Source organism: Hydra vulgaris, chromosome 04 (assembly GCF_038396675.1).
Source record: "Hydra vulgaris chromosome 04, alternate assembly HydraT2T_AEP".
NCBI classification, from domain to species: domain Eukaryota; kingdom Metazoa; phylum Cnidaria; class Hydrozoa; order Anthoathecata; family Hydridae; genus Hydra; species Hydra vulgaris.
Window position 1 is genome coordinate 22760001 of NC_088923.1, and position 19640 is coordinate 22779640.

Here is a 19640-nt window from a genome sequence, read left to right on the forward strand (position 1 = left end):
ATGAAATAAATCAAATGTTTGAGTATTAATCATCGAAATTTCATCGATAATTAAAACATCAGTTTCCAGGCAACGCTTTTTAATATCAGGATGCCTGATCAAAGGAATCAGCTGTCAAAGGTTTAGATTATTATATGCAACATATGTTGCATATAATAATCTAAACCTTTGACAGCTGTTTCTATACCAGCAAAAGCATGTATAGTCACACCATTTAATAAATAAGCTGCATTTCCTGTGCTCGCTGTAATATGTATTGTTTTAGAGATTTGAGTGCTTTGAGCAATTTCTTTAACAATATAACTTTTACCACAACCAGCACCTCCAGTATTAAAAAAATTTACACCATCATCAAGCCATCGAAGAGCTTTTTGTTGTAGTAAAGATAACATTTTTTATTATTTGCTGAAAAAAAGTTACAAAAAATTATTTAGAATATAAATACATAAAAGTATATTTAACAAATAACATCATAAAAATGACGTTCGCATTACTGTTCCTTTCCAATTTACATAAAAAAGCATTTAGATTTTTATTCTCATTGACAAGCAATAAAAACTTCACAGGTAACATTTGATCTTCATTCAATACATTTTTTTGTTCATTGTTCACAGTTTTATGTTTCATATTTAATAACTTCAACAACTTTTTGTTTCTATTATTTTGTGTTATTCTATTCATCTAAAAAAATGTCAAATTTTTCAAAAATTGCTTGTAATTAACTTGTTCAAAACATTTTTCACAATATTTAAATTCATAACAATCTTCGCATTCGTTTAAACAGTGATTACAATTTTCAATTTCTAGACATTTTTCTATTAAATGCTTTAATAAATCTTCCTTAGATAAATTTTGAAAAAAATAATAAAATCTTTCAAAATTCAAATTCAAATAAACGTGATGATGTGTTTTAATATATTGAAACACTATCAAAATCAATATAGAAAGTATATTTAATTTTTGAACTTCTTCAATAAAAAAATTATCCCAATCGCATTTCAAATGGGATATTCTACATGTTTGACATAAAGTTTGTCTTGAAGTAAATGCATGCTGCCGATTTTTTTCAAAGTTTCAGGATGTTTTTGATTATATTTATATATGGCTTCCATCAATGAATCCAAACCAATTTCTGTTAGTTCCATTTTTTTATTATGTAATCTTAATTTTATTCTAAAAAATTAAAAAAGTTCATTCAAAAACAAAGTTTAATTTTTATTCGATAATTCCATTTCATATTTTCTCTTGAGATCGTTGTCGTGTACATATTTTTTTACTTGCTCAAAATTTTCTTTACAAGTCATACATGAATTTTCGTAATCGCAAATATTTTCACACAAATCCATAGAAATCATATATTTTTCTATTTCTCCACTTGCATCAGATTTCACAACATAATCTAATAATTCATCAAAATCAATACTATTGTCGATTATTTCCATATATAAATCAAAATCGTTAGTGCTTATTTCAGACATTTTTTATTAATAATCTAAAAAAAACAAATTATTTTTAATGTAAAAAAATACAAAATAGTATAAAAATACAAATTATTCTTTAAATAATTTTTCATGCTTCTTCTTAAAATCGCTACCTTTTTTTTCAAAATTAAGAATTTCTTTCTTTTTATTAACACATGTTAAACACAATGGATCCAACGGACAATTACAAAAAGACAAATCACGTATTTTGTCTCTATGATATGTGAAAGTTTTGTTTAATAAAATCACCGATAAACCAATTTTTGCAGTTGTTTTTAATAACATATTATAAAATTCTTTCACTACTTCCGCTGAACACCGACAGCAAAAACAAATAAGTCGATCGTCATCGTATTCTAGACAATCACACGTAGCCAAAATACCGATTGCTTTTTTTTGAATTTTATAAACTTTCATTATTTGTTCTTTAGATAAATCGAGTTTATTAGAAGCTTTCAATATAATTTCTTCGACTTTTATTTCCATATTTTTATTATGTAATCTAAAAAAATCAAATTATTTTATATGCTCTTCTTAATTCTATAGGAATAAAAGAAAAATTTATTTTACAAAATACGCAATTAGATGTACAATCACATAAAGCAATTTCACATAAAATGTCATATATCTCTTTATCTCGCTTTTTAAAAATAAAATAGAGTAATTCTTTATTATAGCCAAGTTTTCTTGCTGCTTTTTCAAAAATTTGTGAATCATTCTCATCTAGATCCCATTCCTTTTCCATTGCATTCTTTTCATTCCATTCCATTACATTCTTTTCAATCCATTTTTTTTCCATTTCTTCTGGATAGTTTATAACTCTTACTTCTCCGGGTTTTATTTTGTGTACTTCTTTCGCAAAGTTATAAAATTGTTTTTTAATCATTTCAATTTCTTTTATTGGATATTCTAACAAGGCAATTCTAAAATCTCCACAGCCATCATCGTCAGTAATGATATCATAGCCACCATAACTATTTTTAACGATATCCATTTCAATAATGAAATCCATTTTTTTTATTATGTAGTCTAAAAAATAATTTTACAAAATTTTTATATAATATTATAATTTTTTAATATTACGAGTAATATTTCTTTAATATCTTCTTCGCGAATATATCGTCGAATGTGATCATAATTTTTTTTACAAGACTCGCAAAGATTATAACCAGTACAATTTTTTTTCAAACAAGAATCTACGCTTTCCATTAACATTCGCATTACTTGAGTATCATCATGAACAACAGCTGTTTTTAACAAAAGTTGAGTGATGAAGTTTTCAACATGAAATTCAAAATCTGACATTTTATTATATAATCTAAAAAAAATACAATAAAATATTACAAGTCAATATATCTAGTTTTATTGAATTATTTGTCGACACATTTCTTCGATGTATTAATAGCATATACATTTTTACATTTATTACAACGACATTGACAGCATCCTACATAACGAAATGGTGAAATTGTTGCCATATCAAGTTTCTTAGCGGGTAGCACATTATTATTTTCCTTTTTTTTATTATGTAATCTAAAAAAACTTTTAACATGTTTTACTCTTTTTTCTTACAGACATATAATTTTTGTACTCACACGATTCGACAAATTGATCTATGTTAATTCCGGTTTTTTGAGTTAAACAAATATTATGCAAATAACCAAGCAATTTTAAAAATTCGTGTCTTAAATACTCTTTCAAAATTAAAAGTTTTTCAGTTTCGCTTTGAAATTTAAACCCATACATTACTTCTTTACAAAATTCTGGAACATTTTTCTATATAATCAAACAAGGCCATATCTTTTTCTTTTTGATTTTCTTTTTCTTCTTCAAACGTTTTTTCAAAATCTTCAATACTACAATTAACTTTAGCAAGTTATTTTTTAATTGCTTTCATAAAAAAATTCAAAATTTTAATTCTTCCTTTAAAACAATCAGTTTCAGCATCTTCTCGTATGAATTTGTCTAATTTATGGTAAGCTTCTTTTACTCAATCAGCATAAATATTATATTTAACAAAATCATTAAGTATTTCATAATGCTTACTCATTCAGGATAAAACCGTTCGAGTCTTGTTTCAAATTAATTTTTGAAAAAAATTGTTATTTTACAGTTTATTGCAGAAAAAATGACCTTTTAAACCAAAAATGAAAAAAGTTTATTTTTTTGATAATATTTTTAAAAAAATTTTAATTAATAATTTTAAAAAATAATTCTTATTTTTGAAATTTTATAAAATTTTGCTTCTTTTGAGACCCAACATGACATACTTTTGAAAAACTTTTTTTTATATATTATTAGGGACCCATTAAAATTTTAAAGGTCTGGAGGCACCTCAAGAAAATTTCCTAGAGCATTGATATTTTTCCAGAGTATTTCTGAAATGAATAGACAACTTTTACACACCCAGGCTAAATGAATTGTAACAAAAACTAAAATTTACTCCACTCTATTCTACATCCTTGGACAAATAAGCAAATTCTTTCAAATCAAAATCAGGATGTTGTGATTTTATCAGTGAAACCACCGCACTATTTCTTCTATCAAATTCTTCTTTTTCCTTATTAACAATATATTGATCTTCATCGATAGCTATATTTGCTATGATAATCATTTGTGATATTAATTCAGACAAAAGATTTCGTATATTTACATTTTTTTTTATTTCCTCGTTATTTTCATTTATTGTGTTTGCGACTTTTTCCATTTCAACTAATATTTCTTCTTGTCGCTCATCATTTTTTAAAAATTCACACAAACAACAAAATGATAATAAAATACTTAAGATAATATTTCCAAGTTATGCCAAAGATGATGATCACTTGTTTCAATTTTATCGCAATGTTGGCAAGTTCGATGTGGTAACTTTTGATAGTAATATATTTCATTATATTTCGTAATATGTTTAATATCTTCTTCTTTCCATAGATTCATTTTTTTAATTAGTTGTCTAAAAAAGTTTTACAATAATAAAAAATGACATTAGTATTTACATAAACAAAACTTTACTGCGAAAATTTTCAACATAGTTTTTTTTAATAATCTTGAAAAATTCTCTCTCAATTATTGTCTGCATTCTGAAATTTGTTTGTCTTTTGGTGTTATTGTAATTTTGCTTTACTGCCAACGATAAAAAATATCAATGGATTTGTAACACTCTATAAATATTTTCGAAAGGACTTTAAAATACATGTTGTGTGTTTTTATATCGTCCCAATAGTAGAACAATAAACCATCATCTATATTGCGAATACAATTCCTCATTTCTTTTAGTTTTTCTTCATGCATTTCACGAAATTCGTTATTTTTTGAAAACTGAAGCAAAGTTTGAAACAAGTTATACATAGCTCCATTCTCTTCTTTAATCAGATCCCAAGTCTTCACTTTTTCAATAGTTTCCATATTTTTTTATTTTAGCTAAAAAAAATAATCATAATTCAACTGATAAACTCTCAAACATATTATCTAAATCTTGATTATATGCCATGTGATTATATGCAAAAGTCAATAAAGCTGAAAAATTTTCTGCAAGAAATTGTAAATTATTTATGACTAATTCAGGAAATTCCATTTCCATTAAATTTAAGTTATTTATAACTAATTGAACATTTGCATCCCTTCGAATTTCATTTTGATTAAAATAATATCTTCTAAAACTAGCTTCTTTTGTTTTACATTTGTTCATAATCAAAGCAAAAACATCCAAGTATGCTTCTATTTCTTCAACTGTTTTATATTGAATAGTATGTGTAAATAAAGATTTTATATTATTAAAATTAAGAACTATATTATTAAATAAAAGAAGTGTTTCGACAAAACCATATATTATTTTCAAACGTTGATATTGAGCACGATACAGATTTGCAATAGTATCCCATGCATCCATGATTTCATAACAATCCATTACTTTAATTAGTTTTTCTAAAAAAATTATTTTTTTACCTTAACCGTGTCGTAATGCAAGTTGTATAAAACATAACAAACATTTTTCCAAAATATAATAAAAAAACAAAACACCACATGCCACATAATATAGAAAATATTTTTTCATTAGTTGACTAAAAAAAAATTAATAAAAAAACAAAACACCATATGCCACATAATACAGATAACATTTATTCATCAGTTGACTAAAAAAAACTTATTTAATTTTACATTTAATACACATATTATTTTCCAATAAATATTTTTCCACAATTTTGATCATCTTTTGGACGTTGAAAACAAATGTTATTCTGAGTAAGAAAATTTTTTTTAATTGCTTACCATTAGGACCACGTATCTTAAATGTTATCATTCGATTTAAAAAAGGCCATTTTAAAATAGCATCATAAGGTGTATAAACCAACTTCTTTATCATCGCATTCGTGCTTATCACATTTCATGTTTGCAGTTAATCTCATCGCGAATTTATGTTTTTTTAAATAAAATGGAACACTATAACAAGATTCGGTATAATCTCGAAGTTTATTATGAAAATTTTTTATAATCTATACTTTACATCCGTCTCCTCCATTTTCAAACAATTCCTCTAAAACTGAAATTCAGAAATTTAAATCTTTTATTTTTCCATTACACTGTTCGCTTAACACAAGCGATGGATTATCGGTATGAATAACACACTAGGTCTAAAATTTTCTTTTTTCTCTTTGTCTTGATTGTTCTCTTTTACTCGTGCGCCATCAGTTTCAATTTCACTTTGATAATTGTTTTGAGATTTACTATTACCATCTTCAATACCACATTCAATAGCATCTGCCATAATTTTTTACTAATCTAAAAACAATTACTAAAAAATTATAAAAAATATCTTGTATCATGTTAAATTTTGTTCTACATGTTCTACATCTCATGTAGAAAATGAAAAATCAAATTTAATCATTTTTTTAAAAAATATACAAAATTATTTTCCCGTAGAACCAAAACCGCCATTTCTTTCAACGTCTTTAATCATTGTCATTGTCAGTTCACGACAAGAACAACCATCAATCTCTGTAACTATATTTATTGCTTTAAATGTTTTTAAAAATCCCATTTGACCAACCGCATATCCGCGAGTCTTATCCAACGGAACAGCTGTGTTGAAATATTTGTATTTTTGTTTTACAATTTCTAAACGAGTTTCATAATACTTCAATTCCTTCAGTGTTTTTTCACACCGTTTACAATTTTTATCACTAAATACACATCGATCCTCCATTATATATTCCTTGTTTTTTGCTTGCTAGAAGAAGCTGTTGTTTGAACAAGACAATTTTTCCCGTTTTTATATGAAAAGGTAGTAATAACAACTTATCCTAACTCATTAAAATAGAACTAAAGTATCAAAGTACAGAGTTTAAAATTCAAATGGTGTCATCATGCCACACTTTCAACTTTAAAGTTCCATGACATCATAATTCGCATGGGAATAATATTCTTCAAAAAACTTGTTTTGCTCTTGTTTTTTTAATCTCTCTTTTCAAGACAAAACAGTATAAAAGAAGTTCATTTAGATTTAAAATGTATTCAAAACACAACTGAAAAATTGGATGACTTTGAATTTGTTTATTGCAATGATAACAACTATGTCAAATTTGCAGATTTAGCAGCTTTATGGTTTGTTGAATTTAAAGAAGAAAAAAATATATAAAAGATAAACAATATTCTACTGTACCACTGAAACCTCTTGCTCAATTTAACTATGTTAAAAAAGAATTATTCTACAAACCTAAAAATGATGGATGTGAAATCTTATTACCGTGGAAATATAATGACATGAGCGATCTTAAAAAAATATACCTACGCGATCTTAACAAAAAATAATTTTTTTGTAAGTTTTTTTTAATTGAGTTAAAAAAAACCTGTTTTATTAATAAAACAATTAGTTTTTTATATAAATTCCTATATAGAGAGTTGTAAAAAACATTCTACCTCATTTTTGAAAGAGAAAATGACTTGCAAACAACTTAAAGAAAGTCTGATCAAAGCAATTCAACTTTTTTATCCTGATAATGAATTACATCATATGCTGTATGAGTTTTATCATTTAAATAACACGTATGAAGAATGGCAGGATATTATATTTTCGTATTTAAAAAATTTTAATTTGGAATTAAACTCGGAAGAAGAAAAATTTGTTGATCTGTAATATATTTTCATAGCTAAAGACTATGAAAACTCACTTCATCTGTTTGAAAAAGCATCTCGACGATGCATGACTTTTGCAGAACAATCACCCTCGTGGATAAATAGCATGATTGAAATATGTCGTATGATTAATGAGGATTTTTTAAATATAACAAAATCAACGGTGGAAAATCGTTATGAAGAACAAAGAAAAAAGTTAGACGACTTTATTAAACTTTACAAACTTTATTACAAGACAACAAAAAAAAAATCAAAAAAAATGCACTTTGTGGAAAAGCAAACTTAAACCATCTTAAAAATATTGTTTATTGTTTCTTTATATGACTAACAAATGGGAATGCGACGAGTGAAGAAAAATTGTTAAAAATTAGAAAACGTTTATCTCCTTGTATACAGCAGCTATATTTTTCGTATCACGACAAGCTTTTTCATCATGGATATTACACCATTCACATGCCTACGCCTATTTATGAATGTATTTTAGATAAAAAAGTTCATACAGAAGGTGATAAAGTTAATATTTATAAAGCCTTCGATCGCTGCAATTTTCACAATTCAAAAAGAATATTACTAAAATCTTATTGTATTGAAAAATGTTTTAAAAACAGTCAATTTAAAAATCTGTTAGAAAATCCACAACTCTGCCCTATTCATCTCGAACAGTTTGATAAATTGAAAAAAGAACATATCGACTACAACTTTACAGCCGAATACTACAAATCCAAACTGTTTTGTTGCTAGAAAGAGACATAAAACCTACTTTTGATCAAATAATTAGCGATCAAACAGAGGGTTTCGTAGATACTTTTACCACAAAAATAATACCTACCGTCTCCTCTTTGATAGAAAAACTAGATGGAGCTTTAAAAAAGAAATCAGTTAAATGAAACATTGAAGGAATTATAAAGGAAGGAACCAATGATAAAAAAACTTTATTTGTTAAAATATTACACGCTATTGTAAGAATATTTATTACGAGTTTTTTAGTTTAGAAAAAGAAAAATCAATGGCTACTGAGGAAACTTTGTCTCATATTTTTAAAAACTCTGAATTTAAATTTTTTTTTATAGGACTTTATGCTTTTGACGAACTCAGTTAAACGCAGACTCTATTCATATTATTAATAATATGAAAGAAAATGGTTCTTTTATTATTTACAACAACGAAACTACAAAAGAAGCAGGTCAACATTGGAGAGTGTTGATCAAATAGATAAAGCTTATTTTTTTGTTTTGATAGTTTAGGAGAAGAAAGCGTATTACAACAAATTCCAAATTATTTGAGATTTAATAGACATTTGTTTGAAGCAGTAGAAGAAGCAAAAACTAACGTGCAAATCAACACTATTAATATTACCTATAACGAAATTGAAATTAGTTCTTATATACAACAAACAAACCATATCCTTACAGAATGGACAGCAGACATTCATGACTTTTATTGGTTTACTATATTTATTTTAAAATGTAGCGCAATAACAGGCAATCAAAATGTTTTTTTTTCATGTAACAAATTTCCTTTTCAATAGAACGATAGCAGTTTATGTGGAGCGTTTGCCGCTTATTTTGTAGCTCTTTTATTTCGTAGTGAAAATGTTTTATATAGTGAACAAATTTATTTACCTTCACTGTGCAGATTACTAAACTTTTACTTTTTTGAAGTAACATCGCTTCATGTTTCACCATTAGTTCAAATAAATTTCCGTCCATTCTTTCAATTTATAAAAAGTGTACTCTTTTAATATCTCGATGCTACTGCTAAACAACTGTTTGAAAAAGATATGCAGTTGCATTTATATATGAGAAAACAGGAAAATCAAAATAAATTCCTTTACATCATGATATTTTTGAAAAACAAATATTGGCTCAAAATGCAATTAAAAGATTTTTAAAAGATGCTGGGTTCTTATCAACGAAATACGAATGCACGTGGAATAAAATATCACTATTAGATATTAAAGCTATTCCTTCTGTAATGAACGAGAAAAATATTTATTACATGCAATAAAAGGAAATGAATAACATCTACTTGAACACTTATACTCAATTAAAGACAGCTAATCAATGTTTAGATAATTCTATTGATGATGTGATGACTAAAAAAGAAATAAAAAGACTGGTTGCGCTGAATGTAATATAATTAAACATGAATAGATCATCGTACACACTACTAAAAGAAATTGTGCAAGAAAAATGCTTATCATTTCAAGGTTTAGCACATTTGTTTTCTATCGTTTTTAAAGAAGACAAGAATAAAGAAATGTTAAATTTATTCATATACACTGTTTCGAGAGAAAAGGAAGAAATGTTCTGCACCCATATATTAACTAAAAAAACTGGATTAATGAAACTAAATAAAATAACGTGTAGAAATTGCAATGGCAAAAAAACTTTATTAATAAAACGATATAAAAAAGAAAAAAAATAGAATAAAAACAAGACAATGATTTAATTGTGTATATTTATTCATTAGATCAATTTAAATAATATTTTTTACAAAAAATTTCTTTATTAATATACTTCGAATACTTTGTCGGGTGGCATATAAGGGTTGACGGGTTTTGTAAGAACAGGAGCGTTTGTAACAGCTTTTGTTTTTTTGCCTTTCCACGCTTTTCTTAAACTGTTTAACAGCGAACCCACTTGCAAGGCGCTGTTTACATTTTTAGGAGTAATAAAATCAGATATTCCTTTTCCACGTCTTTCACGTCTTCCACGTCTTCCACGTCTTCCACGTCCTGTTTAACGAGTAATCTTTCTATAAACTCTTTGATTGTTTTTTTTCTTTCGTTTCTGACATTTTCTTCTATAAGCCATGTTTCATAAGATTTTTTATTAAAACGTATAAACTTTTTAAATGATATTTTAAAAATGTTATTCTTGTCCGTTTTCATATATAAAATCAAAATTGAGTTTGTCATATAAACGAGTAGCTTTAATATATTCTTTAGGATTGAAAATCAAAAAATGACTATCTGCATCACAACCACTAAGTATTTTACTATAAAACTTTGCTAAACGTGGATGGGGATAAAACTATTTTACGTAGGTTATAAAATCCATTTTTTTAAATAAGACTTTCTTCTTCCAGTAACCAAATATCAAATGATTCTTTGATTACATTGACAAAATCCTCGTATAACATTTCAAATTCGTGTTTATTTTCATCGTAAATAAAATCAATATGAGCTTTATTATTAGAACGAGTTACTTTGATTTGTTTACTACCATCCAATCGACAAAATAATTTAAAATTTTGCTGGACTTGTTTTAAACTATCATTACCTGAGAAGGTAGAAGTTTTAATATTATTAACTGATTTATAAAATTCTTGTAAGCAAGTTTTAATGTCCATTTTTTTCAAATGAAACTTTTTATATAAAAAAAACTAGATTTATAGTTTTTTAAAAAAAAAACACAACAGAAAAACACTATTAAATATTTTTTTTAACAATATATTTTTGGTATTTCTTTACCAACATAAAATTATCCCTTATCAACACGAGATATAGTATACAACAATTCACAACATCAAATTCTAAAATCATTCCACCTAAAAAGGTGGATATTATTGTGTGTCCGTTTTTTTTTATCACCACTTATAATTGCAGCTGTTCCAACTTTATATTCAGCATTAAAATATAATCACCACGATTGCTCGTGTCCGTTCTTAAATTTTTCACAGTGTTTCTTTTTGTCTTTTTCATACTTGCTAGCAAAAGAATGTAATCCTTCAAGTTATCTTTTACATGCTGATGAAACGTCGTTTGAAAATATCTTTTACAATATTTTTTATTATGTGTTCTTCTATAACTTATTTTGCATGCTTGCAGTGAATTCATTTTTTTTAAACTAAACATTAACACAGTTTGTCTTTATTTATACTCGTTTCTTTAATCCTATTTCATTTTTTTAAATAATATCACCAAGCATGGGTATGCCTTTTAATAAGTTACCAAGGAAACCTTTACCGCGAATTCTAAGTATACGTTTCTACCTTTACCAATTAAAGCATAATAAGCTGTAGGGTGCGCTGTAGGTCTTTTGTAAAAAAGATGTATCTTTTAGTTCTCCTTTGCCTTCAATGCCTTTTATGTCTCATTTTTAAAAATTTTTTGTATCTTTGTTTATTACGGTCAACTTTTGTTAAAACAAAACGATATATCGATTTTCCCACTCGATTCATTTCTCGATTTAGTTTATAGTTCATATACTTGCTTTTTGTCTTTCGATAACACATCAGCGCTTTTCTACAAATTTGACGTTTTTTTTTTTTCAAATTTTTCTTATTTTTTCTACGTCTAATAGTTCTTATTTCCGTATTATTAGGATCTGTTAACTCATTTTCATCAAAAGACGTTCTATCAAAAAATTCAAAAAAAGCATCTCTATGAAAAGGATATTTCCCATCTACTGTATATTTTGGCAATTTAGATGCATATTTCGGTCTTAAATTACTTTTATAAAGTGTAGGTTTTGAAAATAAATTTCGTCTTACAATCATCTGCGAAAAATCGACATCATCTGCGGCCATTTTTTTGGAATTGTATTTTTTTCGACTTGTACTTTTTTTTGAATTTGTTTTTTTATACATCTTTTTTTTTTACAACATAAAAAACTTTGTGTTACCCTGACACTACCTTACTTATTCTGTTTTAATTTTATCTTAGTAGGCCTACTTACTTATGTTTCTTTTGTACTGTTTATTTTTTTACGGCCCTTTTTTTTTATCTTACTTACTTACTTAACCTTACTTAGTCCTTACTTAACTTACTTAGTCCTGCCTGATTTCCTTAGCCTGCTTACTCACACACTCGTGCGCTCACTCGTTCGCTCACTCGTTCTCACACACTTACACTTTTCCCGAGTATTGCTACCCAACGTTCGCCGAGTATCGCTACCCAACGTTTTAAACTCTCGTATACTTTCGCCGAGTATATCTATCCAATGCTCGCCGAGTATCGCTACCCAACGTTTTAAACTTTTTAATAGTTTCGCCGAGTATTTCTAACCAACGCTCGCCGAGTATCGCTACCCAACATTCTAAACTTTCTAGACATTACAAACATAGAATAAAATGATATGTCTTAAGTGAGATTTGAACCCTCGACGGGTAAGTGTCATGGCGTTTGAAACATAGTGCGGAATGCGAATGCACTATGGTACGTCGATGTGATGATGATGAGCTTTTTTTCATCACAGAGTTTTTCAAAAGTTATTTACACCGTTTTTTAATCTCTTTAATCTTGTTCATAAAAGCGTTATAGTTCATAGAGTTTTTTTGAATTTATTTAATTGTTATTTTAACGCTTTACATAAAAACTTTTTTCATCACAAATTTTTTCAAAAGTTGTTTTTTAATCTCTTTAATCTTGTTCATAAAAGCGTTATTAAATCTTACAAAATTTAATTAACATGACACAGCATTTTCTTTTCATTGAATAAAGTTACATCAGTTTGTCTTTTATACAAACTAATCTGTAGAGATTAAATTTTTTACATAAAAAGCGTATTTTTTGTTAACCAAAATCAAATGGCGAGAACGTTGTAAAACGTATAACTAAAATGAATGTTAAAAACTTTGCACCACAAGAATTGGAATTTGATGATGATTTAACTAAAATACAAGAAGTTATCCTCATCGAAGAGGACAGTGAGGTTATAGATCGATTATTCAATATAAAAAAATTGGAAGAAGACGATAATATTAATATAAGTCAATAAAGAAATCCATAAAATTGACTTTGTCATCGAGCACGAAAAAGTAAGCTGCTTTTTTTATTTTTTTTCTAAATAAAAAAATATCATATATTCTACAAGTTTTTTATTTTGGTTTTTAAAAAGAAATAAAAAAAAAAAAAATAGAGGCGCAAAAAGAATGCGAGAATATTTAACGAAAAATAAATTATTATAGAAAATGTAAATACATTTATTTTTATAAATATATTATTTGTTTCTATTTTTTTGTGTTATGTTTGCTTCTTTTAATTGATGTTTAATATCGACATACGATTCAGCGCTATGAACCCAACGTTTTATGCTTTTACCAGTTCTTCCAAGTTTACGGTTTGTTTTATTTTCTTTATATCTATTATTTGTTCTTCGTAAACAAGATAATATTCTTTTACAATTGCTCGGTAAATACTCGCTTGCAGTCTGTGTCGATGTTTAACTCTGTTTTGTACCAGTTTGCGTTTGAACTATATTTTTGTTCTAGGAACTGTTGTTTTTGTACGTGCCATATTTACAGTATTTAATGATGTAGGAATATATGTTATTTTAGACATTTATTTAAAAATGATATTTTTATTTAAACTTTATATTTTTTATTTAATACAAAAACAACATGGTAATTATATATAAAATAACTAATAATTTTTTTAGTAAAACACAAAAATTAATAATCAATAAAACAAAATATGAACTGTTTCATGATGGATTTTTTAAAAATTTTTACATTGTGTAAAATGAAAAAAAAATTCCAATTCAACACGTACGACCTTATTCGGCTCAATTAGGTAATTTTTATACAGCTTTTTTATATAAAAAATAATGAATTATTTTTTTATGAAAGCTTTTTTATAGATAAACATATGGAAAGAATAGAAAGATTTCTAGAAAGTGTAGCCAAAAGACATGAAAACGCAAACAGAGAAGTCGGACCTTCTCACTGGGATTACTCACCACGTAAGTTTAACTCTACTAGTTTTTTATTTATAAAAAGGTATAAACTTTTTTTAATACTCTCTCTTCCTTTTTAGAGAGTCCAGATCCTGAACCCGAAGAAAATTAGTTTGTATATATATTTTCAGAAAATAAGTTTTTATTAGTCTTTTTTTGTTTGTTTATATTTTTATTGTATACGATTTTTACATTTATACTTAATATATAAATACATATATATAATTTCAGAACGTTTTAAAAGTCGCTGGAAACAATAGCTGAATATCTTTAAAAGTCGCTGGGAAACAATAGCTGAATATCTTAACTATGAGAAACAAGAAATAGAAGTTATTTGACAAGATTATCGAACAACAGACGAAAGAATGTATTTTTGTGTCAAAAACGTTATTTAGAAAAAAACGCAGCAAGAGTTTTATAAGACGCATTATGGAATTGGTTAATAGACAATATTACAAAAGAAACAAATCAAGAGATTATAAACAGTATAAAAGAAACCATGGAAATGTTGCAAAACTTTATTTTACAATAATTTTTTATGTGTATTTTTTGTAAATTATCTTTTTTTTTCATCTAACAAATATATTAACAATAATAAAAAAATGAAAGAGTTTTTTAAAGCTTGTGGATAGTAAGAATATTTTTTTTCTAAAATATTTTTTTATATATATATTTTTTTATATACTTGTTTTATTAGCACTGGAGAGTTTACAAATGAATTTTCTGTTTGTCTTCATGATTTATTTTTGATAACAAATGAAACAAATGAAGATGAGATGGAATTTCATTTACAAATACAAACTTTGATCAAAATATGAATGAGAACGTTATATTTGATATCGAAATAGACAAGTTTATTTTAACACCATTTATTTGTTTAACGATTGCCAATTTTTTTTATATATTAAATCTCTTTTCTTTATTTTAGCTTTAAGTTAAAAAAGACTATTGATTTATATTATAATGTTTTTTCATATAAATAAATGCTTTTTTTATATATTAGCAACTAATAAAAAAATGTGAGCTAACATGTATCAATGCTGTTTTTGTGATGAAGAGTTTACTAAAGAACAATTAATGATACACCAACTTGATTTCTCTACAGAGAAATTCACCTACGAATGTTTTACATGCAAGAAAAAGTAAAAGATTTATTAAATTACGAATTCGATTATGAATTTCTAGAAGTACTTAAAAAATTATGTTTTTTTTGTAATACAGCAGTCGATAAAAAAGACTATTATGAACACAGCGTAATATGTTTCCAGTATTATAATGACCAACAAAATAAATATTTCGAAGAAGTCATGCAACAAGAGAAGAAAAATTTGAATTATTTAAATCTTTCTATTATTTATATCTTGTGTACTATGAAAAATCATCATGAAATTTTAGGTAAACAAATTGCTGATTGTAAAGAAAACGACAGAGAAATTAAAAAACTGAAAGAAAAGAATACCAAACTACGTCAACTCATGGAGGAAAGCAACTAAGAATTATTAGAATTAAAAAAAAGTAAGTTATGATAACATGTATGCCTTAGCTAATCTAGAAGATTCAAAAAAAGAGATTCAATAACTTAATGAAGAAATGATAAAACTACATCAAATTGTCGAAGAAAAGAGCGCTGAATTCTTAGAATTAAAAAGACTTGCTACTATAATGAACAATGAAAAAAAGATAACACAATATTTGTTTAAAAATAGAAAAATTATACAACTAGATCAAATGGGTTTGAGACTATTATCCGACGGAATTTTTTATTCGCGACCAGTTTACAGCACTGAAGGTTATCTCTATTGTGTAAAAATTTATACTCGTAGTATTGAAAATGTAAATAATATGGCAATCTATTTTTAAATAATGCAAAGCGAACTTGATGATGCTTTAAAATGGCCATTTGCTAAAAACATAATTTGCAGTTTAAGAAAGAACGATAAATATTACGCTCACACTATTTCATTAGAAAATCATATTCAATTTATAAATCGCAGTAGTTTTGATAAACCTACAGAAGCTTATAACGTTGCAGTTGGACTTCCAAATTTTATTACACAAGAAGAACTTAAAAACTTTATAATAAACAATAAATTATTTATTACTATTGTATCGAATAATTTTGTATTTATTAACTTGTAGTTTTTTTTTTGTAATACTTTTAATGAATTTTTTGTATACTTTTAATGTAATGATTTTAATATTTTAAAAATTATTTTTTTAAATTAACTAAAAAAATGAATCCCAGCGATTCTTCAGTCAAATGACAGACGAATTTACTTCAGATAATGTCAGAAGTATCAGATTTAGTTGATAATTCCATATGGAATAAAAGAAAAATTAAAAAAAGCTATAGATGTAATGGAATATATTAAAGATAACACTATAGAAGATGATAATGGCAAAGTGTATGAAAGTTTGGAGAGTAAGTTATACTTTTTACTTCAAATGTGCAAAACAATTGGACGAATTATATATTCAACAAATTTAACAACAAAATACCTCGCTTGCCTAACTATGAAGAAAGTATGAATTTAGCAGTGTGCAAAGAAACTAAAAAATTACCGCCTATATGCTCTCACCAAGCAAATTTTATCCAAGTCGAGTAATCCAAGCAAAACAAGAAGAACTTTTAAATTTTTATAATCCCGTACCTGAACCACCCGAAGCACCCGAACTAGCCGAAGAACTCGAAGGACTATGATAAATACAATTTTTTTCAATTTTTTATATTTGTTGTTTTTTATTTGTAATGTTTTTTTGAGAATACTAATTAAAAAATTCTCATGGGAAGCAACAAGGATAATATATGTAAACCAATCGATTTAGAATTTGCAACGTTTCACAAATTCGTGTATGAGCCTTCAAAAAGAAAACGTCGTAAAATCAGCCAAGTAAACAAACGTTGTTTTAAATACATTGAGAACACTTATTGTCGTATAGAAAACTTTGAAAATGAAACAAACATTTGGTTTAATAAAAGAGAACGAGAAAATTATTATCTTATTCATTATGACGCTGTTTGATTGGATTATACATTTAAAGAAACTCAATCGAAATTAACCTTGAAAGATTTATGCAAAAGAACGTTTGCTCATAAAAGAATAGTATACGAATTTAATCGTTTACAAAATAATATCATCTCTATATTTGACAAAACTAAACTTCTAGAGAGTAAATAAAAAGATGGAAATTTAATTAGGTTGTTATTTTATACTTATCATAATCATCATTTTTTTGAAGACATCTTGGAAGAAAAAAAACATTTAATTTTTTTTATCTTCAAAGACGTTATCTATACAGATTATTTCATTTACTTTTTACAAAAATTTCATGTCTCGAAAAGATATGACGAATACGATTTTAATTATGAAAAATCAGTATGGTTATGCTACCAAACCAAATTATTATTAAAAAATGAAAAATGCTATCATTAAAAGACTTGTGTAAAAGAAAATTGGCATTTTACAGAATTCATAAAGAAGCCAACTTAATTAAAGAAAAACTTGCAACTGAAATGTCTATATCTTATTTCAATACAAAATTCATTGATTATAACGAGTCGTTTTATTCACCAAATACATTATTTGGCTTTATATTTCGTGATAATTTAAATTTTTATTTTAGTCAACGAAGTTTTTTATATCTTTCATTTGAAATATTAAAATCTCATTATTATCATCAGTTTTTAAATAATACTCAATACGAACAATTTTATGACTTGTTAAAAAATTATTTGGATTGGGCTTTAAATCAATATTATTTTGTTATGACACAAAACTTTATACATGTAAACGATATTATTTTATATTTATAGCAAAAAATAATAAAAAGGAATAAAAGTAAGTATGGAAAAAAACAAAGATAAACTAAAAGATTAAGAAACAGAATAAGAGGTATATTTATTTTATTATAATTTTTTTTAATAAAAATATTCTATTCTTATTTAAATTTTTTTCTTTTCTTGTAGAAATGAATCTATACTTTTTTCGAATGAAAGAAACGAATAGAACAGGAGATCAGATAATAAATAGTAGGTATTTATGTATTAAAAATTGTCGAAATTATCCAGCGTGCGAGCTGAAAAAAAGAAAATAATTTTTATTGTATTTTTCATATAAAATATACTTTTTTATTAAATTTTGTCTCTTTTTTTTAACTATTAAAATTGTGGAAATTATCCAGCGTGCGAGCTGAAAAAAAGAAAATAATTTTTATTGTATTTTTCATATAAAATATACTTTTTTATTAAATTTTGTCTCTTTTTTTTTAACTATTTATATTCATATTTATATACCTTTATATTAAAATATTTATCTTTTTTTTAGATAAAAAAGCAAATATAATTAATACTAATGGAAAAAATATGGGAAAGTGATGATAAAATCAAACCTTTCGAAATTCCAATCAGCAACAAAAAAATTAAAAGACTCTTAAAAGGGTTAAATTTTGTGAAAACTTTTGAGTGAGGATATAATAAAGAACTTAAAAGCATATATTCAGAAAAAGAATAATGGATCTGTAACGCCCCACCTTTTGAACTAAAGTTGTAAATTTTTATATTTTTCTTATAAATAAAATTGTGATTTTTTTAGCTAACTAAGACATTGTGTGAAAAATTAGGAAAATTGTCTAGTTCATCATACATTTACAATTACACGCGAAGAAGCAGTATTTATCATCGAACACGCTCGAAAATACAATGAATCTTTACTCGAAGAACTTAACATTTACCACCATTTTTTCTACATTGGCAAGCAATTACACCCATAGATGACTTTTGATAACTTAGTCAAAGATAATTATCCTACATTCAGACAAGAGAATATAAATTTTATTGTAATAATATTTTTGAATAAAAATTTTAAACCACCCACAAATTTTATTTTATTACCGGGGCGCCAATTTATTTTTTATCACCGAGGGCGTAAGATAAATTGGCGCTAAGGGCGAGTTGGCGTTGGCGTCGAACGAGAAACACTTTTTCGACATTCATATATCATCATATACATATATTATCATATATATATATATATATATATATCATATATATATATACATCATCATATATATATATATCAATATATATATAACCCTAGATGCGCCTAAAGGCAACAGTAAAAATTTTCGACCTTAAGGCGACTAATGGAAATTTTCAACTTTTTTTTTGTAAAATAAAACGCAATAGATTCGGAAGACATTAATGATGATTAATTTGCTATTAGTTCGCTAATTCAATATTTAATGGAAAAGTTATACGAGTTATATAAATTTGCTGTCACCTTAAGGTTTTTTGTATATTTTAAAGTCGCCTAAAGGAAAAAAAAACCCTACATCGACTGTATGGTGACAG

General features: G+C 25.9%; 1 protein-coding gene and 2 long non-coding RNA genes across 5 annotated transcripts in view; 2 read left to right on the forward strand and 1 right to left on the reverse strand.

Annotated features, from left to right (window-relative positions):
• Positions 1-392, reverse strand: part of LOC136079278 (ATP-dependent DNA helicase PIF1-like) — a 1475-nt gene extending 1083 nt beyond the window's left edge. Inside the window, exon 1 of the mRNA XM_065795008.1 lies at positions 167-392. Within this exon, the coding sequence (XP_065651080.1) occupies positions 167-392 (226 nt within the window). The remainder of the gene's footprint in view (positions 1-166) is intronic.
• A 12733-nt stretch (positions 393-13125) lies between these two features.
• On the forward strand, positions 13126-14895 carry LOC136079658 (uncharacterized). Of its 3 annotated transcripts, XR_010638115.1 has the most exons (5): positions 13126-13373; positions 13627-13675; positions 14195-14296; positions 14371-14405; positions 14522-14895. It is a non-coding gene; the product is annotated as an uncharacterized LOC136079658 (long non-coding RNA). The 3 variants fall into 3 exon arrangements; XR_010638116.1 differs by lacking the exon at positions 13627-13675 and having other exon boundaries at positions 14522-14892; XR_010638114.1 differs by lacking the exon at positions 13126-13373 and having other exon boundaries at positions 13381-13675; positions 14522-14890.
• A 363-nt stretch (positions 14896-15258) lies between these two features.
• LOC136079659 (uncharacterized) lies at positions 15259-19167 on the forward strand. The gene is made up of 3 exons (XR_010638117.1): positions 15259-18183; positions 18258-18320; positions 18616-19167. It is a non-coding gene; the product is annotated as an uncharacterized LOC136079659 (long non-coding RNA).
• The last annotated feature ends 473 nt before the right edge of the window (positions 19168-19640 follow it).